The sequence below is a fragment of the Myotis yumanensis genome, unplaced genomic scaffold, assembly GCF_028538775.1.
Source record: "Myotis yumanensis isolate MYYU_CA2020_CCGP unplaced genomic scaffold, mMyoYum1.0.hap1 SCAF_14, whole genome shotgun sequence".
Classification (NCBI taxonomy): domain Eukaryota; kingdom Metazoa; phylum Chordata; class Mammalia; order Chiroptera; family Vespertilionidae; genus Myotis; species Myotis yumanensis.
This window is the reverse complement of record NW_027223765.1, coordinates 8,521,737-8,537,700: the sequence shown is the minus strand read 5'-3', so window position 1 is coordinate 8,537,700 and position 15,964 is coordinate 8,521,737. Positions and strand designations below refer to the sequence as shown.

General features: G+C 41.3%; 1 protein-coding gene across 1 annotated transcript in view; it reads left to right on the top strand.

The window, feature by feature from the left end:
• ANO10 (anoctamin 10) overlaps positions 1–15,964 on the top strand; it is a 97,949-nt gene that overhangs the window by 31,384 nt on the left and 50,601 nt on the right. Inside the window, exons 10-11 of the mRNA XM_070391623.1 lie at positions 711–902; positions 1,882–2,010. Coding sequence (XP_070247724.1) covers positions 711–902; positions 1,882–2,010 — 321 coding nt within the window. The remainder of the gene's footprint in view (positions 1–710; positions 903–1,881; positions 2,011–15,964) is intronic.

Genomic DNA, 15,964 nt, shown 5'->3' with positions numbered 1-15,964 from the left:
GGAGATGCCCTTAGCACTGGGAGGGGTTCAGTGGGGCTGAGTAACGATGAGCCTTCTGAGCGGAGTCCAGAAGGTACCACTGTCCACATCAGGTAGTGACTTCTCTTTGGGAGCGAGGCTTTCTGAGACCTCCAGCCGCTCTGCTCCCCCTGGTCCTGGGCGTGCCTGTTGTTGCTTGTTAAGGCTGCTGTGGACCTGGGAGCAGGAGGTGAAACTGGAGTGAATTTAAATGCACAGATTGAACTGTTTTTCTTTACTAAGTTCTGCCTGAGTTACTATAAGCCGTGGGTTAATTTTCACAGTACTGAAAAAGTTCATTTTGATAAATTTTGCCCCCCTTTTTTTTTTTTGAGGGGCAAACTTCTGGAGGTCCTTACTCGATCCTTTTTTTAAATGTATTTTTATTGATTTTAGAGAGGAAGGGAAAGGGAAAGAGAGATAGAAACATCAACAATGAGAGAGAATCATTGATCGGCTGCCTCCTGCAAGCCCCCTACGGGGTATCAAGCCCGCAACCCGGCATATGCCCTTGACCGGAATCGAACCCGGGACCCTTCAGTCCGCAGGCCAATGCTCTATCCACTGACCCAAACCGGCAGGGCTCTTCTTCTTTTTTTAAGTTAAATTTAGCGGGATGACATTGGTACGTTATTCTTTTTTAGACGATATTAAAACAATGCCTGTTTTCTCCTTGTGGCTCACATTTCCAGGGCACCTTCGATGACTACCTAGAGCTGTTGCTGCAGTTTGGCTACGTGAGCCTTTTCTCCTGTGTTTACCCGCTAGCTGCGGCCTTCGCTGTGTTAAATAACTTCACCGAAGTTAATTCCGATGCCTTAAAAATGTGCAGAGTCTTCAAACGTCCATTCGCAGAGCCTTCGGCCAGTATTGGTGTATGGCAGGTAATTATTTGAGAAAAAAATATTCCTTTAAAAGAAATAACAGAATGAGGCATTGTGATTTAAAACATAGAGCCCAAAGGAGAGGTTTGGGAAAACTGGATTTCATTCTTGCTCGGCCACCAAATAGCTGTGTGACTTCAATAGCCATTAACTTCCTCTGGGCCTCACTTTTCTTATTTTTAAAATTGGGGGTAGGGGTGAGGGAGGTAAAATATAATCTTTATGACTCCTTTCAGGTGTAAAACTTGGACAGTTTTCTAGGGGAGTAGCCAGCTGGGCCTTCACCCTCTGCAGTGTCAGGAGAAAGTGGCACAGTAGTCTTCAGATGCTTAAAGAAAAGTTCTGCCAATACAGAACCTTATATTCACAGGAAATATTCTTAGGAGCGCAGGAGAGAGCAAGACACTCTCAGATGAAGGGAAACTAATAAGAGATTTTTATTGTCAGGGGACCTATCCTAAAAGTATGACTGAAAGTTCTCAAAACTAAGGAAATTATAAAAGTAGGAATCTGGAGACATTAGGAAGAAATAAACTTGCTAAACAAAAATACAAGTAAATACTTTTACTTTTCCTTCTCTTCTTGAGTCTTTAAAGTTATGTTTGAGAGTTGAAACAAAAAATACAAAACTATCTAATGATTCTAAATACTATATGTAGAGAAAATATTTAGGCAATTATATTATAAGTAGGGAATGGTAAAGGGAGGTAAGATTTCTATATTTTACTAGAGCTGATAAATAACACAAGTAAAAGGAAAAATGTATATACACATATAAAATATAATGTAACTATATATGTATATATGTGTGTATAAAATATAATTATAATATATACTTAGAGCAACCCCTAGAAAGCTATATAAAAAGGTATTTAAAAACACAGATAAATCAAAATGGAATATCAAAAAATGTTTAGGTAACTCATAATAAGACAAGAAAAACAAAGCAGTTTTAATTTCACGTTCTTTTTTCTTTCAGTTGGCTTTCGAAACAATGAGTGTCATATCCGTGGTCACTAACTGTGCTCTGATTGGAATGTCGCCCCAAGTGGATGCACTCTTTCCGGAGTCAAAAACAGACCTCATTTTGATTGTAGTAGCAGTGGAGGTAAGTGAGACTTCAACTCTCTTTCAAAGAGTTTCTACATCAGATGCCTCTGTTATTCCAAAGCAGTGATGTCTCTGGCTGGCAATTTAGCAACATGCATTTACTGGTATGAAAGCAAAGCCGTTCAGGTAACGGGAAGACAGACAGGAGTCTGAGGCTGTGCATTCCTGGTGACCACCTGGGACTGAAAAACGGTCACCGTGGTGCAAACAGAAAAGTGACTTTCCCAGCCTGGTCAGGGCTGAGTAGATAAATCTTGTTTGAAACTAGAGGCCCGATGCACAAAAATTCGTGCAAGCGTGGGCCTTCCTTCCCCCGGCTGCTGGCACTGGCTTCCCTCTGGCCGCTGGCAGGCACCTGGGACCCGGGCTTCCGGCCCAGGCTTCGTCCGGAAGGACCTCTGGTTAATTAGCATATTACCCTTTTATTATATAGATAGAATTCTGTAGGTTTAATGTGGGTTTTTTTAGTCTAATCTAGGGGTTTGTCACTTCTACTTTTTCAAACAAATCCTAAGAAAATATTTTTTGAGAAAAATTCATGTTTAAGTCTCATTTCCAACAGGTATGGAGCCCATTGTGAAACATTCTAAAACTCCAAAGGGGACTGTCATGTGTAGGAGGACTCTTAGTTTCACACAAAAAGCACAAGCTGGCTGTCTTTGTACTGCTTAGAAACCATCTAATTATGTTTCTGACTATGAATTGCTGTACCATCTTAAAAATCAAGCACTTACCAATCACAAGAATTTGCAGGCAATTTTTTGTTGCTAGTGATTTTAGCTGTCAGGAATATTGTAACCTTTTCGTTTTAGATATTTAAAACATAGGAGAGTGGTGAAAATTTGTTAAAGCAAACTCTGGCAGGAACATAAAGCGGTGATTCATATACTTAAGGTCTCAGGACTTAGGGCTGACCAGAAAAAAAATGAAATCCTGGAATTCATTTGTACATTCAAATGTTCATTTGTACATTTCCAGTAGCGGCTGAAGAAATACAGTCTGCTTTGCTCTATTTTGCTCTTTTAGCATATTGGATCGGAATCTGCGCTTGTGATAGATGCTATATGTAGAATATTCCTGTTGGAGAATGATTTTAGATGGCAGTGAGTAGGAGGGGAAAGAGAATGGCTCTGGCAGATAAAAGTAGGTCTGTTTTGGACTTGTGAGTTGAACAGGATTTTCGAAAGCTATTTGCAAGGTTAATTTATTACGTGTGGAAGTGAGAGATCAAAACAGAGGGGGCCTTTAGCCAGGGGATGGCCAGCTGGCCAGGCTCATAATGTAGCTTCTTGATTTAGAATATGGCCCTGAACTTTGTAGATCTAGGAATTTGTCTTTGCCTGTAGCACATCCAGGGCTAACTAGACTTTTGGGACTGACTTATGCTTAAACTAATGAGACTCACAAGAGATTGATGAGAATGTCAAGTAGTTCATTTACAGAAGAAATACCTGTTGAGCTCTTTTCATGGATTGTAAATGTTTTTATTTGTAAATCTTCTTTGGAGAAATGTCCATTCAAGTCCTTTGTCCATTTTTAAATTATGTTGTTTGTTTTTTAGTTGTTGAGTTGTAGAGTTCTTTATATATTATAAACATTAACCCCTTATCAGATATATGATTCTCAGTATTTGCTTCTATTCTGCAGATTGCCTTTTCACTCTGTTGATACTATCCTTTGATGCACAAAAGCCCAGCTTCTCTATTTTTTGTCTTTGTTTTTAGTGTTATATCTAGTAAATCATTGACAAATTTAACGTCATGCAAATTTTGTCCTATGTGTTCTTCTAGATTTATAGTTTTAGGTCTTCAGTCTAGATCTCTGATTCATTTTGAGTTAATTTTTATATATGATATAAGGTAAATCATTCTTTTGCATGTGACTATGCAATTTTCCAGCATCATTTGTTGAAAAGACAGTCCTTTCCCCAGTAAAAAACCCATATATGTGAGGTTTTGTTTCTGGGCTCTTTATTTTATTCCATTGGTCTGTATGTCTGTATTTTCTTTTCAAGCATTTTATTGGGGGTATGATTGACATACATAAAGCTGTACATATTAAAATTATATACACATTGACAAGATAAGTAATATTTATCTTTTTGCCAGTACTACACTGCTTTGATTACCGTAGCTTTGTAGTACGTTTTTAAATCAGGAAGTGTGAGACCCCCAACTTTGTTATTCTTTTTCAAGATTGTTTTGGCTATTTGGTTGTATGTTTGTAGTAACTATAGCCATGTATTTTCTGACTTTTGAAAAACTATTGATCAAAAGTTGAATTATATAGGCACAGATTGGTACTAAACTAAGTCCTCCCCTTCTACCACATTAATGTATTTAAAGATTTATTTATTTTTACTTTATTTACATTTGAGAGAACACTCGCTTTGTTTTCTAAATTGAGGATTTTCTGTGTCAGAACAAAATCAAGCTCAGAGAAAGTGTTAGAAGTAACCAAAAAATTAGTAAGTCAGCTAATTTTATTCTAGTGTTGCTGAGGCCTGTGCTGAATGCCATCTGGTCTTGTAATGAATCTAAAAAGTAGAAAGTTTACAAATAACTTTGAAAATATAAGTTTTGTTGTTTATTACTATATGTTTGTAAAATCATACTGAAATTCTAATTTATTATGTTACAGAAAAGTCATGAGAATCATCAATGGATCAAATTAACATGTTTCTGTTTATAAGATTTTCTCTTTGATCTGCAGTGTCTTCAAATTGAGGAGTACAATCTTAAAATTATATTTTATTCCCTATTTTTTCCTGTGTTCTAGATAAATTGTTAGTTTATTGAGTTAAAAATGTTTTGCTAATAGCATCTATATCATAAAAGGCCTGTGGTTGTCATGCTGTAACGCTGTCACGACCAAACGAGCGGTGGCTCTTGCAGTGGGTGGGGTGGGGAATGAGCTACTAGCGGCCGGAAGCTACGAGCAGTGGAGGACCTGGCAGCGCAGCGAGCTACCAGTGGTGATGGGCAGGGCGGCCAGCTAAGGCAAGTGGAAGCGAGCTACTCGCGCACGATTTCGTGTGCACTGGGCCTCTAGTATTAAATAAATAGCACGCTGTACTTTCCTATATTCATTCATGGCTCCTGAAAGAGTAGAAATTTTACTAATTCAAAAAAGCCATAATAAATAAGCCATAAATAAATAGAAACAAATAAATAAATAAATTATTAACATCTCAATGTAAAAAATAACCTAAGATATTTTATTTTAAAAGATTTTTCCTCCAAATTAAACAAAATTTAAAATAAATTCATGTTATCAAAATTTTTAAACTAAGAAGACAGAAAATATAACTATGATGTTGATGTTGATTGAGAGCTAGTGTTCTCATATTCAAATTGTGGATGATTGCTCAGTTCAGTAGTCTTTCTGGTTCACATTTCTGAAGCCAGCAAACTTTAATTGTAATTTTTTTATTTGTTAGTTGGTTTTTTTTGGTAAAACTTGATTTAATGCGGCATATAGTTGAGTAGAAGGCAAAAATCACCATTACTGTATGCTAGCAACTCAATGTCATATTACAACTTTTGTGTATTTACTGCCATCTACTGTTGCCTTCAAAAATGACTGAAATTTCACTTTCTTTAAAAAAAGGAAATTTATTTGGATAACATTGGTTAATAAAATATACATTTCAGGTGTACAACTTTATCATATAACATCTGCGTGTGCTAATGTATGTCCACCTATAGACTGACTAAGAGAATAGCATACCAATATAAAACACTATGTTGGAACCACATGAAAATGCCTTTTTCTAGGTTAAAAATAGTCAAATACTGGCAATGTCATAAAGTCCAGCCCACAGGATCAAATCAATATTCAAATAATTTCTTTTAAATAATCATCATCGTCCTCACTCTTGAGGCAAATTTAGTTCACTTCTTTGATGTAATTTCAAGCAAAGGGTCACTCCTTTAAATGCAGAATTACACAGATCTCCATTTCCTAAAAAATAGAAAAACCCTACAATCTTGTAAGTATCAGATGTTTGCTAATATTTTATTTTAGTATTAAATGCATTCATGGTTTTCTTTTAATTCTGAAGTTGGCAAGATGTGTCAGTTAAACATATTGAAGACTAACAGTTCACCTGCTAAGAGCTGTTCCTTTTCTAAGATGCAAATGAATTAACTACTCACCCCCGAAGTTACCCTGCACTTCTAATCATTAGGTCCTGGAGAGCAGCAAGGCAGTCTGCACCATGCATGTTTCATTGATAGTTTTAAAAACAATCCTTAATTGTAGTTTCAGTTTTTTTTGTTGTTTTTTTTAAAGTTAGGTAATTTTTTTTTTCTCTAGAACTGCATAGAAACAGAATTGGTTCTCAGTTGTTTGTAGTGACTAAAGGTGTCTTCTGAGAGTGGACTGAGCTCTCTGCTCTTTTATGCCTTGACTCACAGGGTTTATTTTCCTATTTTTAAAAAACAGTTTCAGATTTCAAGAAAAGTGTAATACAGATGCAAGCGTAATACAGATAATTAGAAGCTCTCTTGGAAGTAGATCGCGAGAGAGTTGAAAATGCGTTAACTTTGCGAGAGAGATCTCTCTCAGTTGATTTATATTTACACCTGTGTTTATATCTACACATGGATATTCCAAACTATGGAGATTCTGTCCCTGTGCTGCCTCTTAGCGAATCACAGCCCTGGGCCAGTTACCTTGACCTGTAAGCCTGTTTGCTTGACTGCAGAATCGAGGCCAGTGCAGCTTCCACTGCAGGGATGCTCTGAGGAGTAGAAATGGCAAATGTATAATTCTGATCACAAGGGTCTGGCATTGAGCACATGTGTAATAAATTGCAGGTCTTGCTACCACTCTTACAAGGCAGGAGGATATAGACACTATTGTATTTGTGAAATGCCAAACACAGAACTGGGCACTTGGTCGAGGCACAGGGATGTGAGCTGCAGTTCTAACAGGCTCAGCAATGGCAGGACGAACTTTTATTATCTTTGTTATCATTGCCATCATTATTTGTTAAGCAGGCATTATAGCATGGAAATAGCTTGGGGTGTCGGAGTCGGGAGGTAGCTGGGTTAGAATCTGCAGTGGTTTCCTTCGAGGCAGAATGAAGACATTGGCAGTGTACACATACTAATAATTGATGGGCACCAGGTCTGATACAGAGGAGGAAGTGAACAGGTGACCACTGAACAGTACCACCGTTGTTAGTGAGTTAGCCCTTTGGCAGTGAGCTCCTATGTCTCCATCAGCTCCTTGATTCCTTTCCATGGACTTGGTTCTCCATAATACTGAATTGGTTTGGTTTGTGTTACGGTTCCTTGTTTACATGTTAACCACCTCCTCTGTGATCTTGTTTGCATCCCATGTTATGACTCCATTTTTCTCCTCTTCTTGATCTTATTTCTATAGTTGAGTCCAGACCTCCCTCCCATCTATCCTTCACTCATCCAGTCCTGCTGATTCTGACTTCTGGATCTCTCCTTACTCCCTCTTCCCTGTTACTGTTGGCATGGATTGAGTTCAGGCGCTCACCATTTCTCATCTAGACTTAGCTTTTTAAACAGCTTTATTGAGGTTTATTCACATACCACATAGTTTACTCAGTTCAAGTGCACATTCCACGGTTCTTACCTAGACTTTTACAGCAGAGCTCCACTAGCCTTCCAGTCTTCATGCTCTCTCCTCTGCCCCCACGCTCTCTGCTGCGGGAGGGGTCATTCCAAAACAAAATGCTAGTCCCATTTCTCCTCTGCTACAGTCCTCAGAGGAATCTCCATGACTTAGGAAAAAAATGCCTCGGTTGGAGATCAATTCTATACAACCCTCTCTCCCTGCTACCCATCCCACCCCCGGACATCCCACAGCCCTTCCCGCAAGTAGCTGCGGGCATTTACTGAAGCTGTAGGACCACGTATGTTTCTTCCACCAGGCTCAGCATGCAGTAACCTTCAGTAATTGAGACATTTCCATTAAAATACGTTAACTCCCTTTTCAAGTGATTAAGCCATTGTTTGTTAAATGTTTATTAATGGATGAATGAGTCAGTCACATATAGGTGTTTTTCAGAGAACATATAGTTAGTGGCGGTTAAGAATTGACTTAACTTTATAATTGAAGACTTTGATGTGCCCTTGGGAAATATAACTAACAAACCTCTCAAGGAGAACATGGAATTATAGTATTTATAAAAACTGGTGAACTGAATTAGGCAGTATAATACAGTGGTTGAGAATGTGGGCTCTGGGTTCAAATCCTAACTCCACCTTTGGCAAGCCGTGCGTCCTTAAATGAGTTTAGTACCTAGAGTGGTCACAGGGATAAGTGAATGAATGCATGTGGGATGCTTACTGCATTGCTTGGCAGGATTAAGTATTCAGTATGTTAGTCATTGTTATTACTGTTTCAGAAAAAAATCTCTCTTGTAGAAGTCTCTACCTAATTGAAAGGTCTGATTAAATTGCCTGGGAAGTTTTTAAATTGAATTATACTTATATATATTCATCTGGTCACTACCAACTGTATTCATCAGGGCACCGCTTCCTGGCATTGGAGCATGTGCTGGGTTCCTGGGAAGGTAAATAAGGGTTTAACTTATGGAGTGGGGCACTTTTGAATAGAATTATTGAACTGGGTTTTTTTCTTCTTTCTTTGGTTTCCTCTACTCTCCTGTGATAATCTTGGTAATTTTCTGGTTTTTCTCTGGGCTGTCCCCCTCTTGCGTTTTATCCAAATGAAACACTGCTCTGTGTTGTGTTAATTGTGTGGGAATGATTAAAGACGATCATTACTAAATAGAGCCCTGGCTTTAGAAGTGCTCACCCACTGGGTCCTCCAAGAGGTGAACCGCCGTGCAGTGGAAGGCTCTCGAAGACCAGCTTTCTCCACCCTCTCCAGGCAGAGTCCAGACTGGCCTAGGCTCTCCCAGCCCACCCAGCGGTGGGGGTCCCGGGACTATGTTCACTCACCAAGTTAAGTGCTCACCAAAAGGCATTTTGTTCCCAAATCTGTTTACGTGTGGTATTCTTGTTACTGTAATTGGCACGATTTAATTAAATGGAATGAAAGCTGATGAAATGTGTGTGCTAAAACAGAAAGAGCCGTCGTTTCTGTGAAAACCTTTGGAAAGACTCCATAAAAACATATTACTATCAGAGTGGGTAAAGATGAGGCAATTATAAGAGATGAGGGAAAAATCATAAAAATATGGACAGCTTCCAGATTCTGTTTTCACGTGGCTTCACACGCGTCTTTGTTTTCACTCTTTTTCAAAGAAAGCGAACCTGGGAATCTTTGACCTTGAATTGTGGGCGTTATTTATGAACGAAGACAGTGAGAAAGTGTCACTGGATTTGCTCGAAGGAGAGGTCGTGGCCCTTATGTTATAAGACTTGCAAATAAATGTACTTTCAATGTTTGCTAAATTAAAATGTTAAACATATGCATTTTTAAATGATTCCTCATTTTAGCTAACTTTTTTTGATTAACTGAGGAATTACTGATCCCAGGTGTGCCACCTAAATGAGCTGCTTCTGTCTGTGGGGAGTGTGGAATCAGGGGCTCAGCTTTTGCGTTTGTCAAAAATGCGAAATATTTGTGTTGTTGGGCCCAGAGCCCTCCAAATCGATGGTAAGTACATAATCTGTTTAAATATGACTGCTGATATCCAGTTTTTGTAAATTAGCTTAGGTTGCATTCTTTTAAGGTATTAACATTGGTTAACCTAACCCTGTCTCTTGGCCTAGAACATTTAGGAAAGTCAAGTCTCACACCTCCGAAAGAGATCAGTTTATATTCAGGATGGAGTTGTTTTCAATTTATTTTTAGTATTTACCTTCTATTTATGCCAGCAATACAAATTTTCCATTTCTGATTATAGAAATGGCCACAAATTCTTCCTCTCTCTATAGCCAGCCCTTTGCACTGTGACTGTGCTCCCCCGCCCGCCCCACCTCGCCCACACCCGCATCAGGAAGTGAACTCTATTTCCCCCAGTCTTTTATCTAGGCTTGGCCATGTGACTTGTTTGGCCAGTTAGACATTAGCAAACATGTGCTGGCGGCTTGCTACTCTTTGGAAGCCTGGACTGGCCGCCATGGAAGGTCATATGGAGCAGGGAGTAGCCGTCTCATCAGACATGTACCTGGGGTCATCCATGACTTAGAATGATGACCAAATGTATGGGTTAGAATCCATCAAAGACCTTTCATGATGGCCACTAGACAGTTGGACATCTCTGCACTGGGTCCTCCCTCAGTGGCAGGATCATAGGAGTTAATTTGCTCATCCATCTGGGTCAGTCCCTTGAGGACATCTGTTTTGTGAGTTTGGTGTATATATCACCAGTTGAAGAAGAAGTAATATTCCGTCTGTGAGTTTGTAATCTAATTGTAATGTGCTCTGTGGATATGATTACAGAGATTGATGGAAGTTCTAAAGAGAAACAGAATTCAAGGGGCATTATAAACAAGGCACAGTGGTGTTCATTTTTAAGAACATGCATTCTGCAATGTCTTGGGGGGATCTTGCCTAGGTATGATGTGATTTATGATATGATATGATATGATATATGATATATGATATGATAGAATACTGGGCTTCTCTCTAATTTCTCTCACCCCACAGCATACATCTGGTTTCTAACGTGTTTAAAATTCATGCCCTTATTTTAAGTTTTATGTTTTAGCTAAATATTGCTTTTCTCTTTTAAATCATAGAAAGACTATAAACCAATTCTGGTTGAAACATGGTCTGCAGACTGCTATTAGTTCACTGAGTGTTTGTTATAGGTCTACAGTGAGATAAGCACAGAAATGGAGGGTAAGCATTTGGAAACTTCTAAGACAGTTTGACATTTAAGCATGCGATCAGTGGGCTTATCTTGTTGAACAAGTATAGACCAATTAGAGTAGTGTTCACTTTGCATGGTGAGCTGCATGTGGTTACATGCAGTGTGTATTAGTCTGCTCTGGCTGCATAACAAAATACCATCGACTAGGTGGCTTAACCCACAGAAGTTTATTTCTGACAGTTCTGGAGGCTGGATGTCCAAGCTTAAGGTGTCAGCAGGGTAGATTTCATTCTGAGGCATCTTCCCTGCTTGCTGTGTGCTCATATGGCCTCTTCTTTGTGTGCATGTGGAGAGAGAGAGAGAGAGAGAGAGCTCTTTGGTATCTTTTCTTATTAAGATAATAGTTCTATTCTATCAGGGCCCCATTTTATGACCTCTTTTAACCCTAATGTCCTCCTTGTAAGCCTTATCTCCAGAGTCCCATGCGGGGAGGGGGTTTGAGGGCTTCAACATATGAATTTGGGTGGGACACAGTTCAGTCCAAGCACTGTAGGGCCACATGTAGGTCCATAAGGGACTGGGAATTTACAAGGTTGGTCCTTCACCACAGACAGTTTGAGAAGCTCTGCCATTGACATAAGTGGAGCCCATTAATGTAATCACAAGTAAATATTACTATATAGAAGCAGGAAACCTTAGGATTAGGTTAAAAAGTTTAAATATTTATGAAATGGATGTATCTTCACGTTCAATAAAATTGTTTTGTGTGGCCGCAACCGGTTTGGCTCAGGGGATGGAGCGTCGACCTGCGGACTGGGGGGTCCCGGGTTCGATTCTGGTCGGGGGCATGTACCTTGGTTGCGGGCACATCCCCAGTAGGAGATGTGCGGGAGGCGGCTGATCGATGTTTCTCTCTCATCGATGTTTCTAGCTCTCTGTCTCTATCCCTTCCTCTCTGTAGAAAATCAATAAAATATATTTTTTTAAAAAAATTGTTTTGTGTGAAATGTTGACCCTGTAGAAGAGATTCGATTAAAAACCAGAAAAGAGGTATTGGGTAGGTCATTCCCGCCGAGGCCTGGCTTTAAGCTTAATGTCACTGCAGTGTTGTGGCTGTTCTTGCAGCGTAGCTTCCTGTCTGTGCAGCCAGCTCGTGAATTGCGAACAGGTGCCTGCGTCTGCTGGCCCTGGCCTCCCGCTGCCTGAGGACATCTCCCCGAGGCCATCCCCGGGAATCACCCTCTCAGCCTCTCCAAGAGAGGACGGCCTCCTTCCTGGGACCCAGCCTTGTGCTTCCTTCTTTCTCTGTGGTTGATAGCTTCGCAAATAGGATGGTTGACTTCAAGGTGACTCATTTTGAAACCGTGGAACCTTTTTGGTTTCCCTCTTCTCCTTTGGAGATTTCCTTTGTCTCCCACCTGCTGATTCGGCCTCTGGATGCCTCCTCCACGCATCCACTCCTTCCTAAGCTGCTGCCCCTGCACCAGGCTACTGTTGTTGTGCCTTGTCGGGCGGGGTATTTCCGTGAGCATCTAATCGCTCTCCGGGCCTCGGGTTCTTCCTCTACAGTCTCATATTTGTAAAGCGTGATTCTGTTAGTATAACCTTTTCAAAAAACATTTTACTTTTAATCTATGTGTGTCTGTATATGTCAAGTGTGTTTATTCTAGGTAGTGTTACGATTATGTCTTTTTAAATACAGTCGGATCATATCTGAGTTTTAACTGGGGTGTTCTAGCGTTTATATTTAATCTGGTTATTGATATGGTTAGATTTCATTCTACCATCTTGCTCTGCATTCACCATTTGCCCTGTTTGCTATTTGTTTTCTTTTCTGCCTTTGAATTCATAGTGGCTTGTGTGCATGTCTGGGTGCGTGTGTGTGTTTCCATATTTTTTTCTCCTTTGTTAGAATTATTAGCTGTAACTCTATCTTGTTATCTCACTGGCTACCTTAAGGTTTATAGAATACATTTTTAAAAATATATTTTATTGATTTTTTACAGAGAGGAAGGGAGAGAGATAGAGAGTTAGAAACATCGATGAGAGAGAAACATCGATCAGCTTCCTCCTGCACACCTCCCACTGGGGATGTGCCCGCAACCCAGGTATATGCCCTTGACCGGAATTGAACCCGGGACCTCTCAGTCTGCAGGCCAACGCTCTATCCACTGAGCCAAACCGGTTTCGGCTAGAATACATTTTTATTTTATTGTAGTCTACCCTCAAGAGGCATTATACCACTTCATGTACAGTGTAAGAACGAAACAGTAATGTGCTTCCTGATGATTTCCCAGGATTGAGTCTAGACCAGCCGTGGGCAAACTACGGCCCTCGGGCCGGATCCGGCCCATTTGAAATGAATAAAACTAAAAAAAAAAGACCGTACCCTTTTATGTAATGATGTTTACTTTGAATTTATATTAGTTCACACAAACACTCCATCCATGCTTTTGTTCCGGCCCTCCGGTCCAGTTTAAGAACCCATTGTGGCCCTCGAGTCAAAAAGTTTGCCCACCCCTGGTCCAGACCCTCTGAGGACTCGCTCTGAGTACCTGTGAGTTAGGGTTTCCAGTCTGGCTGGTGGGAACATATGCCATTCTCAGTCCTGTGTGCGCCCCAAGTGCTGGTCCCTGCAGTTCATCCACATGTAGCTTCCCTGGACCTCAATGTGTGTGCAGTCAGCACCCGAGGGCACCGTCTGCAGATGCCCCAGGCATCTGTCTTGTGAGCTCTCTCCTTCGGTTCTCTGACCTGCAGACAGGTGGTGCCACGTTCCCACTGCCACTCAGTAGTCACTTGGCTCAGCCAGGTCTCCTCGCCCAGACCGCAGCCCAGACACCACCTCCAGGAGTGAGCGGGATGACCTGCCACCTTGACTCCTGTCGCTCGGGGATCCTGGCCCTTTACTCCCTGATGCCCAGCGCCCTGGAAACTGTTGTTTTGTGAAATTTTGGATGTTGTTTTGGGTGGGAGGGTTAATCCGTCCTGGTGGAAGTTGCCCATCAGAATATTTTTACTAAGTAAAAATGTCATATTTTTAATAAAGCTCAATGGGTAAGAAGAATGAAAATCTGACTGCTTCTCTCACCTCCACTGCTAGCATTGTGGTCCAGTCACGCCGTGTGACTTAGCACAAATCTCCGATCTGTAAAATAATGATAATAGTACCCACCCTTGAAACATTGTTATGAGGAAGAAAATGGTTGTTTTTAAAGTGCTTTGTGCCTGGTATATAGTAAGCATTATAGGGGTATTATTTAAATGAAAGGTGGCCGATATGGTGTTCTCTTGTGTCTGCCTGGCTCCTGAGATGTCGATTTTCCATCTCACCCCTGCTTCCTGCCTGGAGACGAGGTCAGTGCAGGAAAATACTAAGGGTGGGCCCCTTCCCAGAAGATCCTGGCCAGTTAGTGGGGTGACAGCCTTGATGCAGGAAGCAGGAGTGAATCTGGTGGAATCACCCACCCACCTAAGTGGGAGACCATGGGCTGCAGCCCGGCGGCTCGTCCTGGTCAAGGTGGTGGGTCGGGGGCAGGGGTTCTTCATTCAGGAGCTCCGACCGCGTCCCACTCCACCCTCAGCTCACAGCCGGGCCGTCCTGTAAGGAAGGCACAGTCAGAGCTCGCAACCCCATGGGTTTATCTGACAAGACTGGGCTTACAGCAGTTTAGCCCTGTACTGTGAACCCCACGTCGTGGGCCCTGGGACCCTGAGGAGCCAGGGAAGAGCCCCACAGGTTGTGAGGGGGTTCTGCGTTAAGAGGGCAGAGTCCCCCTCCAGAGACGCCCGTGGTCACGTTCTGGCCCCACTACAGACAAGGGACCACTGTGACCCGCTCGGGTATGGAGGCCAGTTCAGGGTGCACATTCCAAAGCTAAGAGTGGGGTGCTAAGGTGGCAGCCCGGAAATGAAGGGTGATGTCACCAACAGACATAGGCCAAAACCGAGCGAGTGTCCTCTGCCTGCCTCCGAGTGTCTGCAGTTGTGATTGACATGTGAAGAAGGATGCGTAAGATCATTGGATAAAAGGTTGTTTTCAGGCCGAGGTAGGGATTGGATGTTAGATGGACAATAACTTAATATGGAAGAGTTTATGGAGGCTCCACTCTCAGGCTAATAGAATTGGAGATGGCAGTCTGAGCTAGGACCTTGTTAAAACATTTTTCTGAGATTTTGCAGATACTGTCAAGTCAATAAATAAATTGATATATGGATTGTATTTTGTGAATTTAAGAAAAAATCTAATTTGTGTTACTAGAGCAGCAGTAACACAGCTAAACAACCATAATGCATAAATAAATTATGTTGGAAATGTAATAATGCCCATTTTTTATTTTGTGCATGTTACATTCCATTATTTTATTGCCATTGGCTCTTTTTGCATTAATCATATCTGTTTCACTTAAAGCTATAGTCTGCAAATGAAATCATTAAAGTGACAATGAAATTTTGAATGTTGATTATAAAAATTTACTAATGGGTCACATGAATTAAACTCTACTGTTCTTGCTTATTAACAACTTTAATTAAACCACAAAGGGGGATAGCATTAGGTGGTTAATTTTTGTCACCTTGGGGACAGTATGCTTATTCTGAAACTAAATATGATTGTGTCCTACTATTTAAAAAGATAATCTTTCTTTCCATTCTAGCTGGAGGTAAGCATAGCATACAGAATGTAAACGCTGGCCGGCTTAGTGGGACAGTGGAGAGTTTTTATGTAAATCTGGTCAGTTTAATTAACCATCAGGTGTATCACATTTTCCACCTCTACAAGCTCGCTCCCTTCACACAGTGGCATACTTAGTTAGGTCCCAGGGACTCAGAAGAAGGTGCCCATCAGACAACAGCAAGATAATGACTTCATGGTTTCTTTGTCATTGAAATCATTATTAAGATAACTAGAGGCCCGGTGCACAAAAATTTGTGCACTGGGGTGGGGGGGGTGAGGGGGTAAGATAACTAGAGGCCCGGTGCACAAAAATTTGTGCACTGGGGTGGGGGGGGCCCGGCCTGTGCCCTCTCGCAGTCTAGGACCCCTCAGGAGATAACGACCTGCTGGCTTAGGCCTGCTCCTGGGTGGCAGAGGGCAGGCCCAATCCCTAGGTGCAGCCCCTGGTCAGGCTCAGAGCAGGGCTGATTGGGGAGTTGGGGCACCGCCCCCTGTCATGCACAGAGC